This window comes from Plasmodium fragile (genome assembly GCF_000956335.1).
Source record: "Plasmodium fragile strain nilgiri unplaced genomic scaffold supercont1.43, whole genome shotgun sequence".
NCBI lineage: Eukaryota > Apicomplexa > Aconoidasida > Haemosporida > Plasmodiidae > Plasmodium > Plasmodium fragile.
The window spans coordinates 1-26837 of NW_012192623.1; the positions used below are offsets into that span (position 1 = coordinate 1).

General features: G+C 39.8%; 6 protein-coding genes across 6 annotated transcripts; 5 read left to right on the top strand and 1 right to left on the bottom strand.

Moving 5' to 3' along the window:
• Positions 1–452: 452 nt before the first annotated feature.
• On the top strand, positions 453–1180 carry AK88_03616 (uncharacterized protein; the record flags this gene model as incomplete). Its single annotated transcript, XM_012481227.1, has 3 exons — positions 453–554; positions 755–941; positions 1107–1180. 3 exons carry the CDS (start codon positions 453–455, stop codon positions 1178–1180), a joined length of 363 nt encoding a protein of 120 aa, XP_012336650.1.
• A 1707-nt stretch (positions 1181–2887) lies between these two features.
• AK88_03617 (uncharacterized protein) lies at positions 2888–5816 on the bottom strand (the record flags this gene model as incomplete). The annotated part of the gene is made up of 4 exons (XM_012481228.1): positions 2888–2944; positions 3087–3736; positions 4190–4657; positions 5012–5816. The coding sequence occupies 4 exons, from the start codon at positions 5814–5816 to the stop codon at positions 2888–2890; spliced, it is 1980 nt and encodes a 659-aa protein (XP_012336651.1).
• A 2499-nt stretch (positions 5817–8315) lies between these two features.
• Positions 8316–12801, top strand: AK88_03618 (uncharacterized protein; the record flags this gene model as incomplete). Its single annotated transcript, XM_012481229.1, has 4 exons — positions 8316–9063; positions 9499–10191; positions 10669–11429; positions 11806–12801. The coding sequence occupies 4 exons, from the start codon at positions 8316–8318 to the stop codon at positions 12799–12801; spliced, it is 3198 nt and encodes a 1065-aa protein (XP_012336652.1).
• A 1124-nt stretch (positions 12802–13925) lies between these two features.
• AK88_03619 (uncharacterized protein) lies at positions 13926–15582 on the top strand (the record flags this gene model as incomplete). The annotated part of the gene is made up of 2 exons (XM_012481230.1): positions 13926–14111; positions 14308–15582. The coding sequence occupies 2 exons, from the start codon at positions 13926–13928 to the stop codon at positions 15580–15582; spliced, it is 1461 nt and encodes a 486-aa protein (XP_012336653.1).
• A 3840-nt stretch (positions 15583–19422) lies between these two features.
• Positions 19423–20549, top strand: AK88_03620 (uncharacterized protein; the record flags this gene model as incomplete). The annotated part of the gene is made up of 2 exons (XM_012481231.1): positions 19423–19488; positions 19650–20549. 2 exons carry the CDS (start codon positions 19423–19425, stop codon positions 20547–20549), a joined length of 966 nt encoding a protein of 321 aa, XP_012336654.1.
• A 2638-nt stretch (positions 20550–23187) lies between these two features.
• On the top strand, positions 23188–25203 carry AK88_03621 (uncharacterized protein; the record flags this gene model as incomplete). Its single annotated transcript, XM_012481232.1, has 2 exons — positions 23188–23277; positions 23539–25203. The coding sequence occupies 2 exons, from the start codon at positions 23188–23190 to the stop codon at positions 25201–25203; spliced, it is 1755 nt and encodes a 584-aa protein (XP_012336655.1).
• Between the last annotated feature and the right edge of the window lie 1634 nt (positions 25204–26837).

Below are 26837 nucleotides of genomic sequence, written 5' to 3' on the forward strand. Positions count from 1 at the left end.
TGTAAAAAAATTCGCTAAGCCTTTTTCCCTAGTAATAAACATAACAAAAATGCTTTATTTGATTTTTTTCGGAAAATATTATAAAAATAGTAAAATCACCTTTTTATTCTTCTATTTATGTTTACTGTATTTTGTGTCATTTTATCACAAATTACCCATCTCCTAAACATATATATTAGGGTCCTATTGATTTTGTGTAATGCACGTAATGCCAGTGTGACTACTACTAAGAAAAAATATATTTCTTGTTTTTGTCAATTACGGGTAACCATTTCATATCATATTTATTTTTATCGAGAAAAAAACTAACTCTAGTTTATTTTCATTTTAAGTTACTTTCAATTGAAAGTGTAAGAAGTTTAAAAAAATTTCGTATTGCTTAAAAAACAATTGAAATTTAAAAGTAAAAAAGCATAAACTTTAATTACAAAAAAAAAAAAAAAGTCAAGAACATGAAGAAATATACGGCTAGTAATAGGACTAAAATGCTGTTCCTTTGCTGCGAACTGCTTCTATTTATTTGTTTCATCTGTGTGTTACAAAATGTTAATCATGTAAGATAATAATATGCATGTGAAAAATAACGCAAAATGAAGCAAAAAAAGCCCGTTATTTTTGTATTCTACATTTCTTTTCTAATTTCCTCTTATGTAACTAGCACTGTTCCATTACTACGAGGCTTACGTGAATACCGCGTGTTGTAGAAAAACGCATACATGACTGTTGTTGTTTCTTTTTTCTTATCTGTTTTTAGGGCATACATTATAACCCTAGGACCTGTCCACAGAATGAGAAATCCAGGAACAACTTAATAAAGAGCAGACAATTATCCTTCCGACACAGTCATTATCACCATAGACCTGGCTTTCATGACCACTGTAGCGAGACCATTGTGGAAACTCCTAGATCAAGAAATCCCAATTCCATTAATACATATGTACGTAATGAAGGACGACACGATTGGCCATTTGATCGAACCAGGTTAAATAGAATACACCACCACACAGTACCATATTCCCTTATGCTTCATGTACAACTATATGTACCGGCGAATTGCAACTACATGAATAACCTACCATTTCCCCCCTTTATATTCCTCCCTGCAGGACTCGTATTACTCACCATTCACATAATCATCATACACCAGTTGTTTCACCAGTGCACCCCGCAGTACCGGTAGTACCGGCAGTACCAGCAGTACCGACAGTGCCGACAGTAGGGTCAGTAATTGATGGTGCTATTCACACTGCCCTCGGCCATGGCCCTTGTCCTCATTCACCATATCACGGCTATGGGGGATTTAGTACGCAATTTCTAAACCCAATAGTATCAAGGTTTAGGGGTTTATATTAGTATGCTAGAAGATTGATATCACATACATTACTCGCGATACCAAATATTGTTGCACTTCTTATTCCCTTCCCATTGTGGTAAGCGTTATATTGCCTAAAATTTTTTTGTATAATGCAAAAGAAATAATACAAAAAAGAGTGTATTGTATTTATCAAAATGAAAAGTATGATTAATCAATACAATGGGCATTATAAATAACAGAAATTAGTACAGCATAATATCATAATATTATGAAAAAAACGAAAGACACCAAATGACTAAATTCATGAATATAACTTATAGTTAATTACTCATTTATGGAATATTAAAAAGGATACAATCCATATGCCATATTCTACGTATCCTATACAATTACTTACACTTTTCAATGTATTAATAGAGTTTTTTTCTTAATATATAAATATTCTCGGGTAATTTTTCTTCTGAACATGTTTTTGAATTTTGTACTCCTACGAAATATCCATTTATTAATACATATATATATAGTTCAATCAAAAGACACATCTATATTAATGTTAATCTGTACAACTATTCGTTTTATGAAAGCCATAAAATTCCCAGATTTAATACATGTTTATATATAAATTATTCATTTTTATCACATCATACACAAATATTTGTCAGGAAAAAATTTATGCGGAGAAGGCACAAGATTCAAGCACAAATGTGAAGTTTTCCAAAAGATGCTAACTCACACATATCAGAACTGTCAAAGAAGAAACTTGCTGTTCATTATGAGAAATATGAATAGAACCCCTCTACGTTTTAAAATGTTTTTCGTGCATGTGCCTTAACTTAGGGGTCACTTTTTGTACACTTTTTATTTTGTCTATACGCAAGAATAGCTGCTATAACACAATACTAATTTTCCGCAGCTTCCTGTGTACGTATAACACTCGAACAAGAAAACTTTTTAAATATTTAGTACATCACACGGTTAATGAAAATTTGAAGGAGCAATATTATGTCAAAATTTGTTCGTGTACTCACTAAAAAATAATTATAGGTATGCTTTATTTCATACTACCAAATGAGAAGCAGCGGTGCCGCACAAGGTACTCATTGACAGTACCAATAAATGAGCAATCTATTAATAGGGAACAATTTGTCCATTTAAAATTTTTTTTGTTCAATAGCTAGAAATGCCACAGAAACCGAAACATATATACACACTACTGTTGAGATTGTTCAAACAGATGTTGCCGCTCTATCTTGGCTCACGTTGTAGCTTGCGAAAAAAGGGTGAATTTTTCTGCGCGGTCAACCGATAGGAAATGAAAAAATTGGTCAAGTTTATCTGTCTACAGGGTTTAGGGTTCATGGTTCAGCGTTCAGGATTCTAAGTTTTAGCAGGTTTAGAGTTTAAGGTTTAGGGATCAATGTTTCGGGCTTTACGCGATTTAGGACGTTTAGGAGGTTTAGATTTTAAGTTTCTATAATTGCCAGGTTGGCGTTTCCGTGTTGAATATGTAAGGATCCCAGTGTTGGAGTTTAGGCGGCTTGAGATGTAGGGCTGTTTTTGTTTTTTTTTTAATTAGTATTCTGCGTGTCCGTATAAAAGTAGTCCAAATAGTAACGTTGTTTCGCGGTCCTTTTGGGAACATGGGACGGAACAGTGAAATGGCGTATGGCAACGGTTGTTTGTGTCCTTTTTCCACTCGGTTATGTTTGTGCGTGCTTGTGCCTTGTGCGTCGTGCGTTTGTGTGTGACCTTGCGTGTTGTGTGCACTTACTTTCCAAAGGGAATAACCCAGAAGGGCGACGGTGACGGAAGCGAGAAATAACAGCACGGGAGCAGTGGCGGTAAGGACCGTGCCGGTTAGGTCGGGGGGAGTGGGGCCGCCATGCTGAGGTGGGTCATTCATTAAGTTTTTATTTTCATTATTCAGTGTGAAATCGTGTCCGTCAGGTGGTACAAAGGATCCTCCGGGGTCCCCTGCACTTTGTGAGTTATTAAGTGATATTCTTAGGTCACATGATGAGTATCCCTCCGAGTCCTCAACACCAGCACAACCGAAGGAAGATGGATTGTAGGAAGAGAAACCGGAAGGATCTGAGTTTGCTGTATTCGGTTTTACCCCATCTTCTGTTGTATCCCATGGTTGAACCCACTTTGGTGGGTCACCTATTCCTGTAAAGTCTAACATGGGGTCAGGCTTTTCGCCTTTTCCTGCCGGGTCCCCTGTAATGGTTTGGCTAGGATCATCATGGGACGAAGATTGACTGGGTTGACTGGCTTCTGCATCTGGTAAAGATGATGATGGGTCCTGTGCTTGTTCCCCAGGGTTGGACGCTGGGTCCCATAAGGTTGGTGCTTGTGCTGATGGTTCAGCTGCTGATTCTTTCCGATCCGTATCCGACGTATCCTTTGATGCAGTTTTATCTGTAAGATCAAGTTTAGGCGAAGAAGGTAGAATGATAAAAATACAGTTTGTGCGGTGGTTGTCCAGACGGTCCGTCGTTTAAGGTTGACCCGTGTATTGGGACGGCGTGGCAGGTGCCACCCCGGGAAAAGACTCTCTCTGTCTCCGACACACACACAACACACACAGACAGTGTGTGTGTGTCTGTAGACGTCTACCTCTACCGGCCGCTACCTCCCGCGGCCGTCTATCGGCGCGCTCACTCTCATTCGACGTTTGCTTTCTCTCTCTGGCTCTCTCTCCGTGTTGTCTCTCCGTCTGTCTTCGGAAAAGTTGTTGTTTCTTTTTGGTTGTTTTGCTCTTTCTTTTTCACACCTCCGCACATGTCCCCTCTATGTAAACTCTGGTGAACACGTTTGTGCGCGCTCCTCAAACATGAGTGCGAGATGACGCGAACTCTTTGCTCCTATTACTCTTTTTGTCCGTAGGGTTAAAATTAGTTGCCGGACTGTGCTGAGTGCGCAGAAGTTCGTTAATCTTTTCACATGATGGTTGACCTTCAGGGGTATAGCGGCCTGTGGTAATGCTCACACGTGAACCTGCATGTGACTCTATGGCGGCGTGCGGATTCTTGGGCTTTGCGTCCGGGCAAGTATACTCACCTGTTGCAGTGTCCTGGTGGTTGTTAGGTGTGCTCTGTTCCTTTCCTGCAGGGTCCAGTAACTGTGGTGGTTGTGGTGGGGGTGGTTGTCCTTTACCTGCTCCGTGACCTGCTCCTTGCGGTGGTGTGTCTGACCGTCCCCGTTCATCTGGCCCACTCCCTGGCTCTGGTGGGTTTGTCTTATCGTCCTTCTTCTCGGTAACAGCCTCCTTTGGTTGCTCTGGTACCTTATCTGGTGCATCTTCTGGTTTCTTGGTTGGCGGAACTGGAACTTTTTTCTCTGTAAAAGGATAATAATGAGTAGCATTACATGTTTGGTCCACTAACGTAAGATAAGAATAGGACGACAGCACACGTCAGGTATGCGTGCGTGCAATGCACACAGACCTCCCATGTCCGCACACTTCCTTCTGTGCCTTCCTCGTTTCCTGCTTGCTTAATGTCTACATGCACTATCCCTCGTCCCGCTCCGTCATCTCATCCCGGTGCCTCGTCACCGCTACCGCTACCGCTACCATCGTGACGGCCGCTCTGCGCATGGCGCAAGCGAACTGGGGCAGCGTAGATGTGCCGCGCTGTGCTGTTGTGCTGTTCTCGCCGCGTGTGCGTGTTCTTGTGTTTGCGGCATTCCTACTATTCGTGCCGTGTGTATGGGTATTCATATTCGTATTGTTGCTATTCGTGTACTTACCGTCTTCAATTTCCATGTCCTTCTCATCCGCTTCGTCAGTTTCACTCAGGGTTTCCTCTTCATCGGAATCCGTCTCATCCGTATCGTGTTGTCCTTTCCCGGATCTTGCCCTTTCAACTTTGTTCAGAACTTTCTTCATTCTTTTGTTCAATTTCTCTTTCACATTTATTTCCCATCTCTCCTGGTTAGTCTGCTCTTGCTCATCCAGCGGTCTATTCTCCTTCGTCTGCTCCTTCCTTATTTTTTTCTGACACGCCGCTTTCATTCTTTCCCCTGCTATCATACTTTTTAGTCTGTCATTGTTCCTTAACCTTTCTTTAATCTCCTCACTCATACTCCAATTGCCGCGCGTTATATCCATCAGTCGGTCCATCGCGCATTTTTGCGTACCGGCTGACCTAGTTATTCCTCCGTCCTTCATCATTCCATCCACCGAGTACCATGCATAAAATGTACCCCATTTACTTCTACACACGGATTCAAACAATATGTCCGTGAACATATGCACTACTGCACATCTCATGTAACCTTTCAACTTCATATCATTCTCTTTCTCATCATAAGGGATTTTTCCAGTTTGACTCCATCCTTTCAGGAAATATAAAGCAATTGTCATAAATTTGCACGCAATCCTGTCACCTTCATTTTGACCCACGTGCGCATACTTTGCATCAGTGAGCCAATGTTGCCAACCTGCATTATTACAGTTTGAACCAAAGGCGTCCATAAGTGGCTCCATCTCTTTCATGTGTTCAACAAACTCTCCGAGCCTGGCCCGTATGTCCTTCTGTAGACTTTCCTGAAATGTATAATATGCACACGTACTCTGTAGCTGCGTTCATGTGCATTCATTCACTCGTTGCATTCAAACATTCACATAGCACGACTGCGCTCGTGCGTATTACTCTGTTCTAAATTTGCGCATTCAATGTTACCATGATATATGCAGTAACACACTTCTACGCACATTTGCACGTGGCACCAACATATATGAGCGCGTATACTCCTATACACGGTTTGTTGTGTCGTTCATAATTAATTACCTGATAAAGCTCACCACTTCCCTCTAGTTGCCTGTCCTTGGCGTATTTTGCCAATATATCCGCTAATGCCCTATCCGACATACTTCTTCGTCTTGGAGTAGCTCAAATATTACACACCTGAGTATTGTCCCAATGTCCCACGTGAACTATATTAACCTACACATGTCCCCTCTAGGCCTTGTTATATTCTTCCTTTACTACTTATGAGTAATGTGCCCCCTGAACACTTAACATTAGAACATTATACATAACAAAATCCTTATGTACCGGTGTGCAATCCCATGCGTCTACTATTATTATATTCCTCAGAAACCATATATTGAGAATGACAGAGGAATAAATATAGATAAAGAAAAAAAAAAAAGAACACAAGAAAGGTAATGAAAAAATAGTAAACAGTATTACTACTACCGCCTACACCCGCAACGCGTCATGAATAACGCCCGCTCCCGCCTTTCTACATCGGTCTCCACTAAACGCCTGTCACACACACTGTCTCTCTGTGTGCGTACACAACCAAACCGCAGTATAACAACAACATCAATTTCTTCTTCCGTCGTTGCCGCAACCTCGTACAAGCGCTTGTCGTCGAGTGTAAGAAGGGGTTCTGCGAAGTGGACCAGTGTAAGAAGGAGCAGATTGTCTCTCCGAGCATACGATCGGTCCGAGTGTAAGAAAGGACGAGATTGTCTCCGAGGAAAGGTGGCCAAGTAAAGCAGATTGTCCTCGTAAGACGCCATATTGTCTCCGTGCAAACGCGACCGGTAAACGCGATTGTCCGAGTGTAAGAAGCATTCGACGAAGTAGCCGAGTGTAAGAAGCAGGAGGATTGTCTCTCCGAGCAACGCGGTCGGTCCGAGTGAAGCGATTCGACGAAGTAGCCGCTTGTACGCAGGCGAAGGATTGTCTCTCCGCGCAAACGCGGCCGGGTACCCACAATTCGACGCAGCAACCGCGCGTACGACGGCAGCAGCAATTGATGTTGTTGTTATACTGCGGTTTGGTTGTGTACGCAGAGACAGTGTGTGTCAAGGCGTTTAGTGGAGAACGGGGCGTCGGGTGCAGAAGGGTGTGTTCATCACGCGTTGTGTGTGTACGGTAGTGTAGTAGTACTTTTTTTCTTCTTCTTCTACAGACGCAACGAGGACGGCACAGCAAGGCGCACGACGGTACGCGGAAGCACGAAAACACCTAGTAGTTTGTATATTTATCACGACTTTGCAGAAGCGCCACCCGGAGAGGCCTTGACAGAGAAGCGCTCACGGAGACGCCGTGACGGAGAACGCGGTGACTCGGACACGGTGTGACGGAGAGAGCTTTGACCGGAGACTGGGTTGACGGGGACGGGGTGCCACGAGAGGCCTTGACGGAAGAGGCGTTGACGGAGGTGCGTTGACGGAGACGCATTGACGAGAGAAGCGTTGACGGAAGAGGCGTTGACGGAGACGGGGTGTGTGTATATTTTTTGTTCTTGTTGTTGTGTTATGAGAGCGGTAGTAGTAGTAGTAGTAGTCGTGTACTTTTTTTTCAAGAAGGGGAATACAAAGTGTTCAACATGTCTAGGACCCGTGACCCAGAAGTAAGGGATTTCATACTGGCATGGGATAATTTTATAGGAAGGAGGAAATGGGATGGACAACGTTATCGACTAAGTTTCATAGTACCTGCAGATCAAGGAGAGGGTAGTAGTACATTTCCGCGACAGTATATGAACATTGAACACCGAATCCTGTGCGTGTGTATGAACTATTTATACCAGTATCATGGACGTCAGAGGGCTGTTGTAGGGGCCAGTGAGGTATAGCCCGCATAAAGGATTCAACGGTGGCAATGTAAATCGGTATACTAGAATGTTGGAGCGTGAGGACGAGATGAGGGGTTTAAAGGAAATATGTAGTGCACCAATGATGCACGAGTCTGCAGGAAACCATGGGTCAAAACAGTGACGTTTGGGAGTGAAGGATACGTGAAGAATATATATGCACGTATAAATTACTCCACTTGCAGCAACGACTAATGCAGCAGGTTGATAATATCTTCAACAGGTTAATTAGCACAATTGGTGAAAGTAACGCTTTTATTTCCGGCTTCTGCGGAAGTATATATAATAAACCGGATCAGGGATTATGTGGAAGCAGGTGTCAGGACATTGCAAAGATTGTCGTATACATGAGAGCATATGATTACAACACGAAAAGTGGAACATGGCAACAAAAACCATACAGCATGGCACCACCAGGAACTTTCAGGAATATTTAGAGTGCATAGTAGGGAGTGAAATTTTATTAAGACTATATGGACGGAATAAAGACCATAGGGATATTATAGCAGAAGTGTCCGATAAGTTAGGAAAATCGAACACTTTATTGGGAGAGCACCCTCAAAGTGGATTGTGCGAGAATATAGATTTCGGGAAGGTACTATTTCAATCAAAGAGCATTGGAACAGGAATAAGACAACGATTAGATAAGTTGAGCGACCAATGGGTGGCCGGGAAAGCAACACATGCGCGCGGAAGACCAAGAAAATGTGGGTGGAAGAATACAGATGAAGATGATGACAACGGGAATCCGAAGAGGGCAGCGGCGTGTAATGAACAGCAAGACGTACTGCACATGGACGATGAGCTTATGACGGAAATAAAGTCCTGGGTAGCAATTGGCTCCTTTGAACGCGTACAGCAGGTGTTAGAGGACATGCAGAAACAAGAGGGATCCAAGGAGAAATGTGCAATAGAGAAGGAGATAAAGGAGAAGATAGACGACAAGGTCAAGCAACTGAAGACAGTGGTGCAGGGCAGGCATAAACCCTCTGCAACGGCGAAGACACCGGAAGGATCAGGAGGGGCCAAGAGCAACACAAGGACGCCATCACAGAGGGCACAGCATCCTACACCTCCCGACGACCAACCCGGCGTGCAGGCCCGCGCCCACGCACCAAAGGTACCGACAGGTAAGGACCGAGGGGAGCAAGCACTAATACGACCCGCTACGTACCGTATTGCTCAATATGGATGCCACCACATCAACACGCACGGCGGAACAGCACTGCAACACTTCGGTTGCGCCGAGCACAGCGGCCACGAGGGTAGCGGTAGCGGAGCGCACGGACATGAGTGGCCACGGCAGCGGTCGCGGACGAGATAACGGCGACAAATAAAAGTTGTACTACTACCATGTATCCACCTCACCGTATGCTTGCTGCCTCCTCACCCAGTCCACCGAGTCCATCTCGATCCATGCAGGCGACCTACCCTGCCGCCAACTGACCCGACCGTACCACACCACACCGTCCCGGCCCCTTCTTTCTGTACCACTTGTGTCCTTTTTTTTTTTTATCATCTTTTCATTTTTTTATCTGTCTTCCCTTCCTCCATCATTTTATCAGCAAAGGATAAACCAGGCACACCGGCGGGAGCACCATCACCAGGGAAAAAGGCAGATGGACCAGATGTGAAGACCTCGGAGAACGACAAGACGCGTGATTCTGGATCCCCCGGACTTTCGGGAACAGCGGCAGGCACATCAGGGCCACCAAAGGTAGGGGACACTAAGAGCCCCAAAGCTGGAGGATCCGATGATAAAGGCACAGGCGCCACACAACCAGGAGCAGGATCGCAACCACAAGCACCTGCATCTCCAGTATTACCAGCAAGACCACCACCTCCTCCACCTGCACCACCATCACGGGCAGCATCAACAGAAAATGCAGTAGGGACAGAGGGAGCAAAGGGGGAAACAGGACCAACAGAACCCAAGGCAGGATCCGAAGCAGGACCGGCAGTACCAAACGGAGAAACTGGCGAAAAAAGTGCAAAAGGTGAGAATTCAACAGTGCGTACACAACCAGAAACCACCAGTAGGGTACCTCAGGGGAATGGTGAGGGGTGTCCAAAAGAAGTAGAGGATGTGAACGTACTCCTTACTTGCCTCGATAATGCAGAATCCAAGGAAACTAAAGGTGTGGATACGCGCGACGACGCCGATCAATATGTTTCCGGTACATGGGTTCTCCCCGAAAGTACTAAGTCCACAGAAGTGTCTATGGGCACATCACCTGAAACTACGGGGACACCCAAAGGTACGAATTGTAGGACGCCAGAAAGCGGCACTAACAGAACATGTTCCACTACTCTTACCCTAAGTTCATGGATAGCGAAAGAGCCACGGAAAAAAAAAAAAAAGAAACAACTTTTCCGGAGACAGGGAGAGACACCACGGAGAGAGAGACACCAAACGTCGAATGAGAATGAGCGGGACGCAGAGCGGCAGAGCGATGGCGCGAGAGACACAGCCGCCGCGGGAGATAGCGGCCGTTAGAGACGTACACACACACACACATTGTGTGTGTTGTGTGTGGGAGACAGAGAGAGTCTTTTACCGGAGTGGCACCCTACCCCCATAGCCGTCTCCCCGACGCCTGGCCGTGCCCCGATGCCTGCCGTCGCCGTGGCACCAATGGTGCCGACCATCAGCGACGGACTACAACAACTGTGTGGCCGACAAGCTAGCACGAACTTCAGTTTCATCATTTGCCCTGTTCTGTATGTCCATTCAGAATCGCAAGAACCACCGAAGGCCTCTAATGCGCAGGACCCTGATACGCAGCCTACATCGAGTAAGGGACCTGATGGTAACACGAAGTCCACTGCTCAGGGTGAACAGGGTGACCCCAATAAAGACCAAGGGCAGCCGCATGGTTCTCAAGAGGAATCTAAGGAAAAGACCTCCACTGAAGTCCAGAATCCGTCCAGTGAGTCCGGCGCAGCAGGTCCCACTGGTCCAATTGGTCCAGCGGGTAAAGATGGCGACCACGATGCCGTGGTTCCCGGAGGATCCAGTCAGACGGATGACCCCCCTCCTCTCAATCCACCCAAACCTAAACCGAATCCGAACCCAGATCAATCGGGGAGCAGCCCCGGCGGCACCGGCGCGGGCGGTCTACCAGATGGTGCTGGTGGTGGAGCAGGACGTGGAGGCGGGGGAGGAAGTGGAAGTTCCCCCAGTTCAACCACAAGCCGCGCTACTGCTTCTAATGGAGACGATAAGGAAAACAACGCTGCCGACAGTAAAATGCAGGCTGAAAATGTTGGATTTGAATTAGACCTTAAACCATACAAAGGGGGCCTGGATGGATCATATGCACCACCAAGCCCAGAGGTTACAGCATCTGATAAACCAGTTACAATTCCGGGGCGCTCGAAAGATGATGACGCTATCTCCCCCATCTTCACTGCAAAGGACATCTTCCTTTCTTCCTCTGTTCTTATCTTCGTTGCATCCGTCACTTCCCTTATCGTCCTCTATTCCCTTTGGAAAGTAAGCACACAAAACCGCACAACGCACACAAGCACGCACAAATATAACCGAGTGGACACCATATATGCGTATCCGTAATAGGCACCATAAGAGTGTGTTTCTACGGAGCGCCCTTAAATGATGATGCCAACAAATCCATGTTCTGCTCATCCGCCTTTTGTTCTTTTTTTTTTTGTAGTACTTTGCGTACCTCGCCAAACGACGACGAACATATCGAACCGTGCGTGACGTGCCGTCACCGCCACTCGACCAACAAATATTGGAGCATGTACAACGCGGCGAACTACCGCCACCCGATTACGGGTACACGATGATTAGGGATAGGCAACCTGCGTCAACATCCGCCCGACGACGACGTCATCCACGCGTGCATAAGCGCACGATCATGGAGCTACATTTAGAAGTGCTCAACGAATGCGAAGCGGCCGCATGGGAAAACGTCAAAGACGACTATTTGCACATTGTCGTGGCGGAGTTTGCACACGAGTTGATGCGGTGCGGCAAGGGCTATAGTAGTTCCCCGGATACTGCTATCCCAAACGACGGTTTACCAGGAAACAATGTTCCATCCACTGAGTCCGACGGAACGGACAATTGTCCACCAAACGAAGAGGACCCCGATCCTTGGAGTTGTATGGAAACCATGCAGTTAGAAACGGACCCTTGTGCACCTAACGAAGAGGACTCCGATCCTTGGAGTTGTATGCAAACCATGCAGTTAGAAACGGACCCGTGTCCACCTGACGAAGATGATACCTGGAGTTGTATGGAATCCATACAGTTAGAAACGCGCCCTGCTGCACCTAACGAAGAGCACCCCGATCCATGGAGTTGTCTGGAAAACATACAGTTAGATGCACCACAGAGTCGTGCCCCTACTGTTCCGGGGGACGAGACGTCGGATTGCACCCACTGGATTCCTTGGATTGAACAACACAACCATATTATGCGTGCGTGCACGACGCAGCCGTGGTTTTTGCAATTGAAATTGGAATGGAAACAATACCTGCGTGATCACATGGCGGCAGACGCAGCATCCGGTGAGCACCGGGAAGCCGCAACCATGGAAAGGAAGAAATTGGATGCATGGAAAGAATGGGTAGCGCAACAACATCAGCAAATGAGTATGTATGGCCAGGAGCAGGAGTGGTTCCAGCATTGGTTGAATAATGTAGAGGAGGCGGCAGTATCGCAAAAAGGCGAAATACCTCGAGTAGAAAAACACTTAGAAGTGGAAAAAGTAATGGCAGCAGAACATATGCTAAAAGTGGGACATGTACCGCGCACGCAACCAATCCATGAGGATTCCTACAAGAAGAAACAACTACTAGCCAAATTATGGATGCCCACCCTAGCTTTGATCATAGAATAGTGTGACAAGGCAGGAATCGTGTATGATAAAGAGTTATATGTGGATAGTTTGTTACATAATACATGAAATTATGAGAAAGAAAGGCCATTTAAATAAATGGAAATGACACATAATAAGAACAGTTTACTTTTTCCCATTAAGCGATATACATAGTATGTTACCTACGCTTAAGTTACTGCCTGCTTCTTGTTTTCTTTTTTTTCTTTTTTTCTTTTTCAAAAGGTTTCGTCATTCTAAACAATATTGGGTTTGCAGTTTTCTTCTTTCTTCCTTTTTCATTTTTCCTGTCTTGGTACTTCCGACGGGGCGCGGCGGGAGTCATATGTGAAAATTATGTTACCATAATATGTAACTTTTTGCGTTTACATAAGTATAAAAACACGCCCTACACAAAGCTTTCATAAGTTAGAATTAAACTTTGTTTTTTGTCGTGATAAAATACATGCAGAAGGAATTTTGTTTGCATCTCTGTTTATAAAATAATGTGATTCAGCGCATTCTCATTCCAAACGACTGACTAAAGCACCTAGTATTTTTTATCCATAAGCGCATAATGCGGAACGCATGAACGCAATATAAAAACGTAAATTGCATATACTCCTATATATATGTAACGGTTCATTACAAAAAAAAACATTTTCCATCTAAAACCTACAACTAAAGCACCACACATTATTCAAATTTTAAAATGACCCCTCCTCTTCTCAGGCTCAAATTAATGTATCTTATGTGCATTTTTCTCTTTTTTTTTTTTTGGAATAATGTCATTTTTAGTTGTAACATAAATTTATTTTGACATAATTCCATTTTTCGTGTTATTTTTTTTTTGTGCATTTTGCACAATAGAAATAATTATGTATATGCAGATTCATGGAAAAGTAAATTACAACGGGATCCTATATGGTTCAATTGACCAAAAAAAAAAAAAAAAAACAGAATCACAACACTTCTGATAGTGATATATGCTGACGTTAAGGGGGAAAAAATGCGTTCATTCATTTCTATAATTTCTTTTTTGTTCTCTTAGCATACACTTGCTCCTAGTCGCAGCATAGTTAGGGAAAAACAGAGGGAACTACACTACGTGTTATATGTTTCCCCTTAATATAAGGATCTATAGCAACATGGTACACTCGAACAACACACAAACATCGACAAGGGGCCTTTCACAAGGAGCGTCGCAATGTCGACATGGTAAAGCATATTCCGCAGGTAATGAAGAAGGCAAAACGCATGACAAAAAGGCACACATGTCCTTCTTTTCCAAAACAGCTGCTATGCTTTTTGTTGTTGCTTGCATCTTCTTAACGGTAAGCCCAGTATGAAGGATTACATGATCACATATAGATGTATGTGGAGAATGGGACGTTTTATGACTGCTTACATATATGCTGCACACAACATACCCAATATTTATATGTATATTTATTCCTTCCCCTTTGTTCTTTTCTCTATGGCCATTCTTGTTTTAATTCAACGCATCACCACAACCTTTCCCTTCTACAGCATCAAGATGACTACGAAACACAAGAAGAACATGTGACCAAATTACGCGTACATAACAGAGTTGCCCGCACTTTAGCAAAAGGAAGCGCAGCTCCATCAGAACATGAGCTTGAATTAGATCCGATGGAATTCGAACACTATGACGATGCTCCACCAACCTATGAACAAAGCTATGAAGGTGCCTACGACGATGTCGAACAACCGTATGAACAAACCTATGAATTGACCCCCAAACGAATATATTGTCGCAACCAATGGACGAAACCAAAAACACGATGTTATAGTGAACGTCCAGGAGCTATTCTAAAAGAATGGAAAATGGTGGAGTACCAGGTACCACAAGAAGTGCATTATGATGGAGAATGGAAAAGAGAACATGATGCGAGGGAAGAAGAAGTCCATGAGTCTATACAATCGTTCGATCTGCCTCAGGAACCAATCGTTCAGGTTAAGGAAGAAGATGCAAAGGCCAAAACACAATTTCTGAGGGCAGAAACAAACGTTCCTTCTGGAGAACCAACTCAGCAATCAGATGAACAAGTAGGGGTTAAAGCACATAATGACCCAGCTGATTATATGTCCACACTCCTAGAACCATATGAGGGCATAAATTATTATGATAAGGAAGAACAAGATAACGAGAAGAAACGGAAGGAGGCAACACATACAATTGAGAAATATGAAGGCAAAGTAGCAGAAGATAGTGAAAACTATAGAATCCATAGTTCGATTGCATTCCACTACGAAATGACTTGTTTCGATGAAAGATTGACAGATTCTGAAATAAATGAAAAATTAGAACAAATCGAAGAGGAACCTCATAAATGGGAATTACTGTCTCTATACTGGCAATCATACAGAAATGAAAGAAGTAAATATATTGCCCTTAAAAAATCTTTGAAAAAAAAAATTTTAGAATTGCGAAACAAACAAACTGTTGTAAGTCTCAAAATATATAACAAGAAATGGAAAAAATGTGAAGAGATAATTAATAATAACTTGACAGAACAAAACGAACATGTTAATGAAGTATTTCGTACCATGGTGGCAAAGGAAAAATTGAGCACATATGAATTCGAGAAGATTTTATATGATTTCAGAGAATCATGGAAAGAAATGGCCCTTAAGACAGCAGACGAATGTATAGCGATTATTGAAAAACCAATTGCCTTAGAAGTCATATACGTCGCGGACAGGTTTGATGAGATAGGAATGAGGGTTCCAGGTTTTACGGTTCAGGGTTTAGGGTTTCAGGGTTCAGGGTTTTGCGCCTAGATGACTGTACGAAGAGCCGGACTTAAGGTTCAAGATTCAATATGTGTAAAATATGTTTTACGATGCGAAAGCTTATCAACGACGGAAAAAAGAGTGGAGCATCTATTCTATATGAATTCATTTCTTCTATTTCTAAATTATAATTAATATTTCCTCTTGTGTCCGCGATATTTGTATCACACATAATCATACTCATAATTTTAAGGTACACTTCCATAATGATATTTAGACGTGTTTTATGCTTATAAAGTGCGTAAATTTTTAAATTAACAACATTACGGACGTTAAACACATTTCATGACAATATTGTATGTGTCCCGTAGAACAATTAAGACGTTCATTTGTGAAAAATTACAAATGTTTCTAACCCACGCTATGATTTCTGTGCAAGATCATAATTTTGTGAGTGCTATGTTCATTTTTTCCTTGCGTCCATAGTACATATATGTAAATCAACAATTAGTACAATATATATAAAAATATGGAATCCATCCCTTAACGATATGAATGTCCATGATCCATTTTCCCGTGCACTACATCTTTTACTTCTCTTTCATTCCCTTATGACGATAACTGCCTCCATTTTCCAATGCCGTCGATAAAGTTATTTTTGTGCATTTTACAGTTTTGTTAATAGTGCGGTATGTGCTGTTATTTATAAATTTTCTATAGACACTGTAATGCCTTAACGTGTGAAATCATTCAAACGATAACCCCCCCCCAAAACTTGATACAACCATTGAACCCCTTGTACACCTTGAACCCGTGCAACTAATTATTATGCACATTCGTTGCACATTTAATTGCTATATGGTAGCAAAGCTTCATACAAAAGGGGGTCTTCCTTTATCAAATAGGCATTTAAGGCTATTCATCCGCCCCCGCGGCCCCCTCGGTAGCATTTAAGAGAGCATGTGACAAAAGAACAAAGGGAAAAGGGTATAGTACAATATGAATAATGGAGAACTGCTGCCCCTTTATTATTATTATTTTTTTTTTTTTGCCATGCTCAAAAAAAAAGAGAACGAAATTGTGCTATCAATAACGCAACTTGCAAAACTATGCTTGAATAATTTTAACACAGACATAAAGCAACAAAAAAAAAATAAAATAAAATTTTATTACGTCCCAATAAATATTTCTTTAGACACTAGGAAAAAATGGAATAACCGGTTCCTTGTATTGTATGTTGTTCATTGGTATTATTAATTCGTACTTACATGTGTATCTAATTCTTTCTCGCGGGGGGGACGGGAATCTGTTCACTTCTTATTTATATTTTTGGCAACACGAGCGCACTTTGAATCCTATTTAATAATTACATGAAAATCATGTTCGTAAAAGCTACCCAATTACACATGTGCAAATTATATAATATTTTATAATAAAACAAAAAAAAAAAAAACAGAAATAGGCCGCTCGCGAGATTCATCCCCTTCCTGAAGGCAACTTTTACATAAGCAGTGAAAGTGTCTCAGGCGCATAGCAAAAAATATAATTATATACAGCTACCAATGTGACGGGTTATGTAGGAAATGATTCCGCAATTCTTTCAATGAGACGGGCTAGCACCCTTCCCTATGCATCCATATTACTTATGCTGGTCTTTCGGATGTCTTACCAGTATCCTTCCATTGTTCCGTAGATATGCGGTCGTCCATTTTTCTTAAAAGGAGAAATTTCTTCCTCATACGTATATTCGAGGAACGCAGGGCAGCAGGCACTGTATCCCTTGTTCCTCTTCTACATCACATAGCTGATGAGTCATGTAACATCTTTTAACCGCTGTTCATTTTCATTACTATTATAATGCGGGAAAAAGGACAAGGAAAAGGGAACAAAGGACAAGAAAAGAAAAGGATACTATTGAATTACTTAATGCAGTCCTACATTCTAAGAACACGTCCGATGCATTATATGCATGACAAGGGGACCAAAAGAGGAAGAAAATTTCCCATCCTGTAACAGTTAATACGCACACTGGGGAAAAAATGAATTAAACGAATTCTACAATTGTACTATACATATGGTAATAGCGTCTCCGTTAATAAAATAGGGAACATAGAATATCTGCAGCAACGTTGGAATATGGCGGAAGTTCAGTGTACACGCCGTCTGTATAATATAGAGTTCGATATTTCCGCGTCCTGCCCGTTCTAAAATTATGAATCATATTCTACGTAATCCTCCTTTTTCCCTCTAAAAAGGCAGCAGTGCGTCCAATTTTCCCTACTCCACCTTCTACTGACGGAAAAATTCCTTCCCCCTAAATAATATTTCCGCGTCTAATGGGGAACATACTACATTCATAAAGGCCCTAAATGCACTAAGCAAAAAGTGGCAATACTGGTACTCTTAACTATATTATCGTCAAAGCACATTGTCACATAAGGTAGAAGTTATTACGGTTTCCTATACACACACACGTAAGGAATATATAAGCATATACCACATAGGACAGAAAAGGGAAAAGTAGAAACATACAATTACATTTCCCCCCTTAGGTGACCTTCCCTGTTTTATGGCATTTATGGAAATATTGCAGGGGAGTATTCGTCCGACAATAACACTCTTTACCGTCCACAGTAATATTCTGCACATTAACATTCTCAATGTTCCTACCCCTCATACACCTATTTACTGCATGTATACTTTTCCACATGCACATTCCCTACAGCCATGCGTTCTACATTCATATGTATAAGATGTATATTCCTTATTTCGATATTTCCAATTTTAATACTTCCCGTAATAGCGTTTACTACCATTTGAAATGGCTCCCAAATTACTACATTTCATGATTATAATTTTATTAAGAAATATTCTAAACTAATATCCTGTTGTTCTGAATACAGGAAAGTATTTATCCTAGACCCAAAACCTCCGCAACCTGCAAAAAATTATACCATACTCTTATGAAAAGGATCTAACCTTCACTTATCACCTTATTCTGTATCATTAGATTCATGTTAAAATAATAAAGTGGTATACCGCATAAATAGAAGATCCTGTTCTTCAAAATAAATAATTTTTCCATTTATTCAACCGCTAAGAATAGCGAGATCATCAATGAGTTCCTAATATATGTCCACACGGTACCACGCACTTCCAAATGAATTATACATCATTTTAATATGTACTAAAATAAACTTTCTTAACTACTTTTCACCATCACATTTGTTATATTATATATTGCTATGCATATTAATTCTTGCCTCAAAATATATGGGCTCATAGAGTGCAAAACCGTAAGCTGCACAATGCAAAGGACTTAATTAGCATTGTTCCTGTACTTAAAGAAGGAGAAGAAGAAGAATTCTATAGAAACCATACATATATAACAAAAAGAACAGTTCTATAATCGTTGAATATATAATAGTTGAAAAAAAAAGAAAAATCACACAATTCATACAACATATATATATAAAAAAAAAAGAAACACTTTTATAAGTCTTGCATTATATAAAAAAAAAAAAAAAAAAAGAACAATTCTATAATTCTTACATTATATAAAAAAAAAAAAGAACAGTGCAAATAATCCCTGCAAATATATACCAAAAAAAAAAAAAGGACAATTCTATAATTCCTGCATATAATAAAATATAATACCAAAAAATAATTCAATCCTAAATTGCATATATATATTAAAAAAGCACAATTATATAATCCTAGTGTATACAAAAAAAAAAACATGCAATAAATTATACAATGCATACATATATATTAAAAAAAAAAAAAAGAATAATCATATAATCGTTATATATGTATAAAATAAAGATATTTTGCTACCTTGAAACTTCTTTATCCCTAAAAGGCGAAAAAACAAAAAAAGAAAGAAGAATGATATTACCTGGGAACCCCGCTATACTCATTTCTGCTCTGTGCTCCTGGCAATATCTTTACGATGTATGATAATAACGAAGACACTCTCAAAATAGGCCTTTCTTTTATGCTCATTCCTTTATCCGTGTTCCTAAAAATTGAAAACTCTTCTTCCATCCTTTATTTTATCTAAATACTTTTTCACTGTACAAATTCTGAATATACCCTGCCTTCTTATATATTAGGCAACGGAATTGAGCACACCATGGAACAACCTAACAAGCCAAAATGACACCTTACGGATAAGATGTGGCAGATTATTGATGGGTGAAACCAATGTAGAAGCACTGCTTGAGCATAATAATACTGTACCGTGGGATATGTTCATCGGTTCAGTGGATGAAAATCACGAAACCTACCTGCAGGACGGTTCCGATGTAACAAAATATAATGACAGCTCTAACTCACGATCTAGAAAAAGTAGTCCCCGCGACAGTTCAAGGAAAAAGTCGAAAAGTACGATGGATCGTGGTAATGTGGACAAATCCAACGAGTCTTTAAACTTGAATAATTTTGATGATCATCAAGGCAAGGAAAGGTTTGGTGGATCTACCCATTTTGGCAGCACGGAGAGTCTGCTTGAAGGGCGAAGTGATCATGGTAACGACGTTGATGAGGACGTTAGCGCGTCCATGCTCTTTGACAGCAGGGATAGTATATTCGAGAAAGGAGCCCATGATATTTTTAATAATAACCAGAAAGTTCATAAATCTGCAAATGCTGACAGCATGGAGAGTCGGCTTGAAGAACGAGACGATGACGGTCATTTCAACAGTTGCCAGGAAATTACAGAATCCATGACCTTTGACAGCAGGGACAGTTTGTTCGAAAAACGGGATGATGTTGATCTCGAAGAAAACAACAGAATGGTTGAACCATCAAAATATCATAATAAGCACAGGAGGTCCTCTAGTAAAACAAGTATCGATATAGAAGATGAAGTTTTCTATTACTTAGAAAAAATACAACAGCGAAATGGATTTTCCGGCATTCATATTGGAGATTTCCTTGAAAACACAATTTGGGTAAAATATTCAGAAAAGTATCTTCCAAGGTTGGATCAGAGGGGTTGCTACTGCCCTTAAAACTTAACGCGCAATGTAAAAAAACGACGAAGAAGCCTGCAGGAATTTTTAGTACACTGACACATACTATAAGTAGGAATAGAACATGGGTACCCTTCACTTTGAACATTTTTGCTTCCTACATGTATTTCCTATTTAATACCCCCCCTTTGGTGGCATGCGTGGCTGCTGGATCTATTGTTGCATCCTCAGGGAGTATAGGACTTATATTGCTGATCCTACTAATAGCGTTTCACTACCGAAAGGAAAGATTAACACTGCCGAATAAACCTATAAGGATAAAATTTTCCCCACAGGAGAATCAGTGGTCTAAAATACCAGAAAATTCAAAAGTACCCGCATTATTCTACTTCCGGTAGACAGTTTCGATATTATGGCACCATTTCATATATTTACTATGTCCACCTGCCCATAATATTCTGTACTACTGGTATGAAGGGATTTATTCGCATTTGAAATTCTCAGCCTAGGGTTCAGTTTCAAACTGTTATTTTGTTTGTATTTTCCTAATACAAATGGTTTGCGCATACATAGTGCTGTTTGTTTCTGTAATCATTTGGTCCATAGACATCATGGGAGGCTAAAGCATTTGAAAAAACAATGATGCTTCCTTCCTTATTTTATATATATGTAACGAATAATTATTTTACATCCTATATGTTGCATATATTACAGAAGGACCATCTTACTTAATTCATGGAGCTCGTATGCTCTTCTATAAAATGTAACACATTTTCCCTGTCTTCATCCTTCCGTATTGATGATTTATTTTCGTGCGTATACAAACTTCCACATTGCCAAATGAAACGGTTTTACAACGTACCTTTTGATGTGCACACAAATGGAGGATGTTATAAATTGTAAAAGACAACATATGTGATAGCTTTCCACGAAAAAATAGCATGCCATATTTGCCGGAATAATGAGCTATGCCCCGCCCTCATATGTACAGGACGAACACAGTGAAAGTGTGTACGAGGAAGGGAAGCTTGTGGCTGCTCTGTCGAGACAAAGTTACCCAGCCTAGCCAATGAATAACGTGAACATGGAAAATTTCCCAATACAGGAAATACTAGACCATATTGTACTATGGAAGCAAAATGGATAAATGGAGCGTGGAGTTTCCATTCCCTAAGTCCTTTAGCATATTTTAAAGTGGCATACGTAACAACTCAGGTGCAATGGAAAAATATATGGTCTGCCATAATTTCACCGTTGCCCTAGGTAGAAACAGCCGCACCTACCCACACAGCAAGAGTGCCGCATGCTTCACTGTTTCTTCCATTTACACCATGAGATCCCACACCTGCAAAATGACAATGTGTCCTTTTTCCCACCGTTCAAAATAATTCACGCGCAAAATATAATTATATACACACAAATGCTGCACCTACATGGTTGCCTACACCTTCTAATAAACGTGAGGAAACCACTTTCTGTTCTTGCATTTCACAATTCCAAATCGGTAACATTCGCATAAGTTGAAAAAAAGGATATTTGCACAGAGTTAACGGTCATGCTAACATTGTACCGGGCTGTGTGCTTCTAACTTTTTTCCTTCGTTTCCTGTTTTTCGGGGGCATATACATTTCCAGCACAACGCTGAAATTTCACTTTTCGTGCATTCCCATTTTTTCGCGGTACAGAAGAATACAATAATGTAGTTGTTTTTGCCAATTTGGCTTATATTCTTATTCTAATTTTTAATAAATGGATTGTTCACCGTGCACAAAATGAGTGTCCTTTGTTTCCATTGTTCTCACTTTCCTTTTTTTTCCCTTTCCACGTTTCTGTTTCTGTGTTCCTGCAACACATAAATTTTATATTATGATGTTGTCCTTTTTTTTTTGTTTTTATTTGTGTTATCTCCTTGAAAACAAAAATATTCCATACAATGCTATATATAGTTCTTTTTTTTTAAACCCCGTAACCGTTACAAAAAAAAAAAAAAAAAAGTACCGTTGCCCCAGCTGCTCCACATGGAAGCAATAAGAAAACACAACTTTTTCTATAATTATCATATATTTTTATTTTATAATTCTTTTGCGTTCCCCTTTTCTTTTTATAATTTTTTTTTTTGTTGTTGTTGTTTAAAATGGTGAATTTCATATATTGTTCATTAGTCATGTAACAAAAATGTGACAAAAACAAAATCCACATGGGCCAGTTCCTAATTTCATATATGTATATTTTGTGTAAAAACCTGTTACTAGTAATATTTTCCCTTTCTTTTTTTTTCTGTCACTATTATTGTTATGACTATTATTATGATTATTCCTTCATCCATTACTTTTTTCACATTTGAAGGATAAAGTTTAGTCCACTAAATATATATGTATATATGTGCTCACATATATATATATACATGTGTCATTAAGTTCATTTTAAAAAAAAACAAAAAAGGAAACAAAAAGGGACCAGACGAGGGCCAGGGCGAATTGGAACAGTACCAAAAGAAGTATATGCATCCCTGCTCAACAGACAGCACTATGCACAACATGTTTACACCGTACTGTTATTTTCACACATATGACCAAGGCATTATGCGCTTGAGGAGGTTCACTGCTGCCTCTCCCGCGTTTTTTCCAAAAGCATATTATGATATTTAAAAGTAAAAATTTAGAGTGCAACGAATGAAATGAAGAACTTGTACTGCCCTTCTTTCATCAAGTGGTTTATATACTCTCTGTTACTCTTACTATGGCATACGTTTACGTACACAAATGAGGTAAGACATAGCACTTAACCAAAAATGGATAAAAAAAAAAAATACAAAAAAAGCATATCTGTGCTTACTGCTGCATTCATATATATATATAAATGTCCAAGCATGAACAAAACAAAAAGAGCCGTGGGAGGGGGGCACATTCGTTTTTTTTGCTTCCCTTCCATGTGGCGTATGTAATTCTACAAACATTCTTCATTCGCCACACGTGTATATGTACTGTACCTACTTTTTGTATTTAATTCGCTTTTGTCTTTTCCCTAGGATAATTTTGGTGAAGCAACGCATAGCAGGATCAGCAGGAAAAATGGATCGTGTGTACACTGTTTCAGAGTATTACTGGAAGAGGGAAACACAGATATGTGTAATAGTTATTCAACATTAATGGGCAGTGCGCTGCAAATAATCAGCAACCACAGAGATAAGGCTGGAAAGGCAGTAAAAATATCTTTGGACAATGAGGGTTTTATGCACGAATTCAACCATGTATTGACTGATGAGAAATTTCCAAGACAAGTTTCTTCCTTCAAAAAACGTGGCAAGCATAAACAGAATTTAGACGTCCCAGCTAAAGGTGGAAAATATGCATCAAATGTATACAATAATAAAAGGATGAATGACAGTTATTTAGATGATTATTATGATGAATACGAAAAATATGAAAAAGAAAAATATAACCATAAATACTATGATGGTCGCACACCGCGTCCTGATGAGAGAGGCAATTGTAAATACCAGGATGGTCGCGGTAGTCGCATATATCACCAGGAGCGATACCATGAAGATCGTGATGATCGCAGATATCCACAGGACCGTGACCATTGTAAATATCGGGATGATGACAGATATCCACAGGACCGTGACGAATATAAATATCGGGATGGTCCCGGCAATCACACATATCATCAGGATCGATACAATAAGGATCGTGGTGATTGCAGATATCCTGAGAACCGTGACAATTGTAAGTATTGGGATGATGATAGATATGCTAAGGACCGTGCCAATTGTAAATATTCGGATGATGACAGATATCCACAGGAGCGTGACGATCGTAGGTATGCACACGATCAACGTGGTCAAAAGAATAAGAAATATCGTGATGAATATAATAAATACGATGAATATTACAAATATGATGGTAAGGATAATAGGGATAATCAAGATGACAGCTACAGAAAACCTTCAAACTATAAACAACCTGCATTCGATAATGAAGCAAATAAGTTACCACGCACATATCCTACTCAGGATTCTACACCCAAACCGTTGAATGATAAATATACAAATTTTAATAAAGCTGGAAAAACACATGATCCAATGAACCTAGGGGACAATGCCAAAAAATTGCACAACACTTTAAAAAACCATTCTGATAAGTCCAAAGGATACTATTCAAAACGATACTATGGCGATAATGTCGAAGAAAAAGACAAAATGGTTGAACCATCAAAATATCATAATAAACATAGGAGGTGCTCTAGTAGAACAAGTATTGATATAAATGACGACCTTCGCTATTATATAGATAAAGGACGACAACAATGTGAATTTTCCGGTTGTCGCATTATAGGTATCCTTAAAAACTGCGCCCTGGGTAAAATGTTTCGACAATCTGATTCCAAGGTTGAATTAGAAAAGACACGACACATGAAGAATAAGGCACAAGATGAAAGAAGGGAAATCAAACCTAGTGGATTTTTTAATAAACTGGCATATGCTATAAGAAAAAATAAAACATTCTTAAAACTCGTATTCATGTTCTCTGTTCCTTATCCATTAGTTCTGTACGCTTCAGTTGTAGTTGCGCATAGCGTAGCCGAGCTCTCATCATGCATAGCACTGTTCTTCATATTACTTATTGTATTTCAAATAATCATAGGATTTGCCCTCTCGAAATTTGCTGTTTCGACTCTACAGTCCAAATGAAAGGGAATAATATATCGAACAAAATCTGTAAACACAAAATTTTGTCAGAAAATCATAAACATAGCAAATCCGATAAATCAAGAACAATATAAAATGGTTATATTCCAGTAGGCAATTTGGATGATACATTATGGTTTTATATATTCATTAGATCGATATCACGATGTTATGCGCTATATTCATGATAGGGTTCACCTATATTCTTACATTTTACATTAGATTTATATGCTAAATTATAATACTGTTTACATTTTTTTAAATATAAATGTTTTGTGCAAATGTAGTTCTGTTTGTTTCTGCAATAAGTTGTGCATAAGCATGATGAAAGGAGGAAGCACTTGAATAAACGGTACGTTCTTCCGTACTTTACATATATATATAACCCATAGGTTCTCTATATCTTACACATAATATATTACCTAATCATTATCACAGTCATACATGCCGCAAGTACTTTCCTCCAAAATATTATTTATTCCCTTTTCTTCGTATTTACACCTTCGGGCATGCTGTCTTAAAAACTTTTTAGCATCATATATAAATGGAAAAAGACTATATAATTCAATATTTAGATGAATATATTCTGTAGAAATATGTCCCCGCAGTTCCTGCTTTCATTCCATGTCTACTGCGTACATAACGATTTCATGGGATGATTCAGCAGAAGATATTATAGACCTAACACGTATTACGGCGTGCCCACGAGCACCTACGAAAATATACTACATTCTTATAAACATATAATGCGTTAAAGAGAAGCGAATGAAACAGCGACCTTCTCAAACAACACAAAAATAAGGGAACAGATAGATAAAAAAAATGTAGCGCGCTTTAGGTAAAGGAATTGTGACCACATAGGTGGTTACTGCATAAAAAACGACGATGATGCTGATGATAAATATGTAATCATTTATTTATGCTAAAATAATACCTATAAATTGTGAGCATGATAATTTAACCTCCTTCCCATCTTTGCTACTCTTGAATATATATATATATATATATATATATATACGTTAAAAAGTTTTCAAACTTAATTTTATAATACTTATCTTATTTCTCCTAATTCACACGGGTGAATGATATTCTTTATATCTTTTCAAAACAATTTAATTACTTATTCTTACAATAACATATCATTCCAAAATACTTTACACAATATTTATATTATTAAGTCTTCTCTAGGGTTTAGGGATTAGTAACTTTTAAAAATATAAAATACTCAACATATTATTATTTTCACACTACAAAAAATCAACATAAGAAATTAAAAATATATAGGAAAAATTAAAAATTTATTTACAAAGAATACAATATAAATAATAAAAACCGAACCCTAAGCCTAAAACCCTGAACCCTAGAAAATTAAAGCAGTATGCAAAATATATGTGCTTCCCAAAAATCAAGAATGTACAAGGTCACATAAATTCAGTGCAAATATATAATTTATACACTTGAGAATTAATACGAAATAGCACATATGTTGCAGACATATATATGCACATACACAAATACTTGATCTTTTACGTAATTCCCCGCAAAAGGAGGGCACTAATTAACCAAATCGGAACGGAAAAACAGATGTGTAAAAAAAAAAAAAAAAAAAAAAAAAAAAAAAAAAAAAAAAAAAAAAA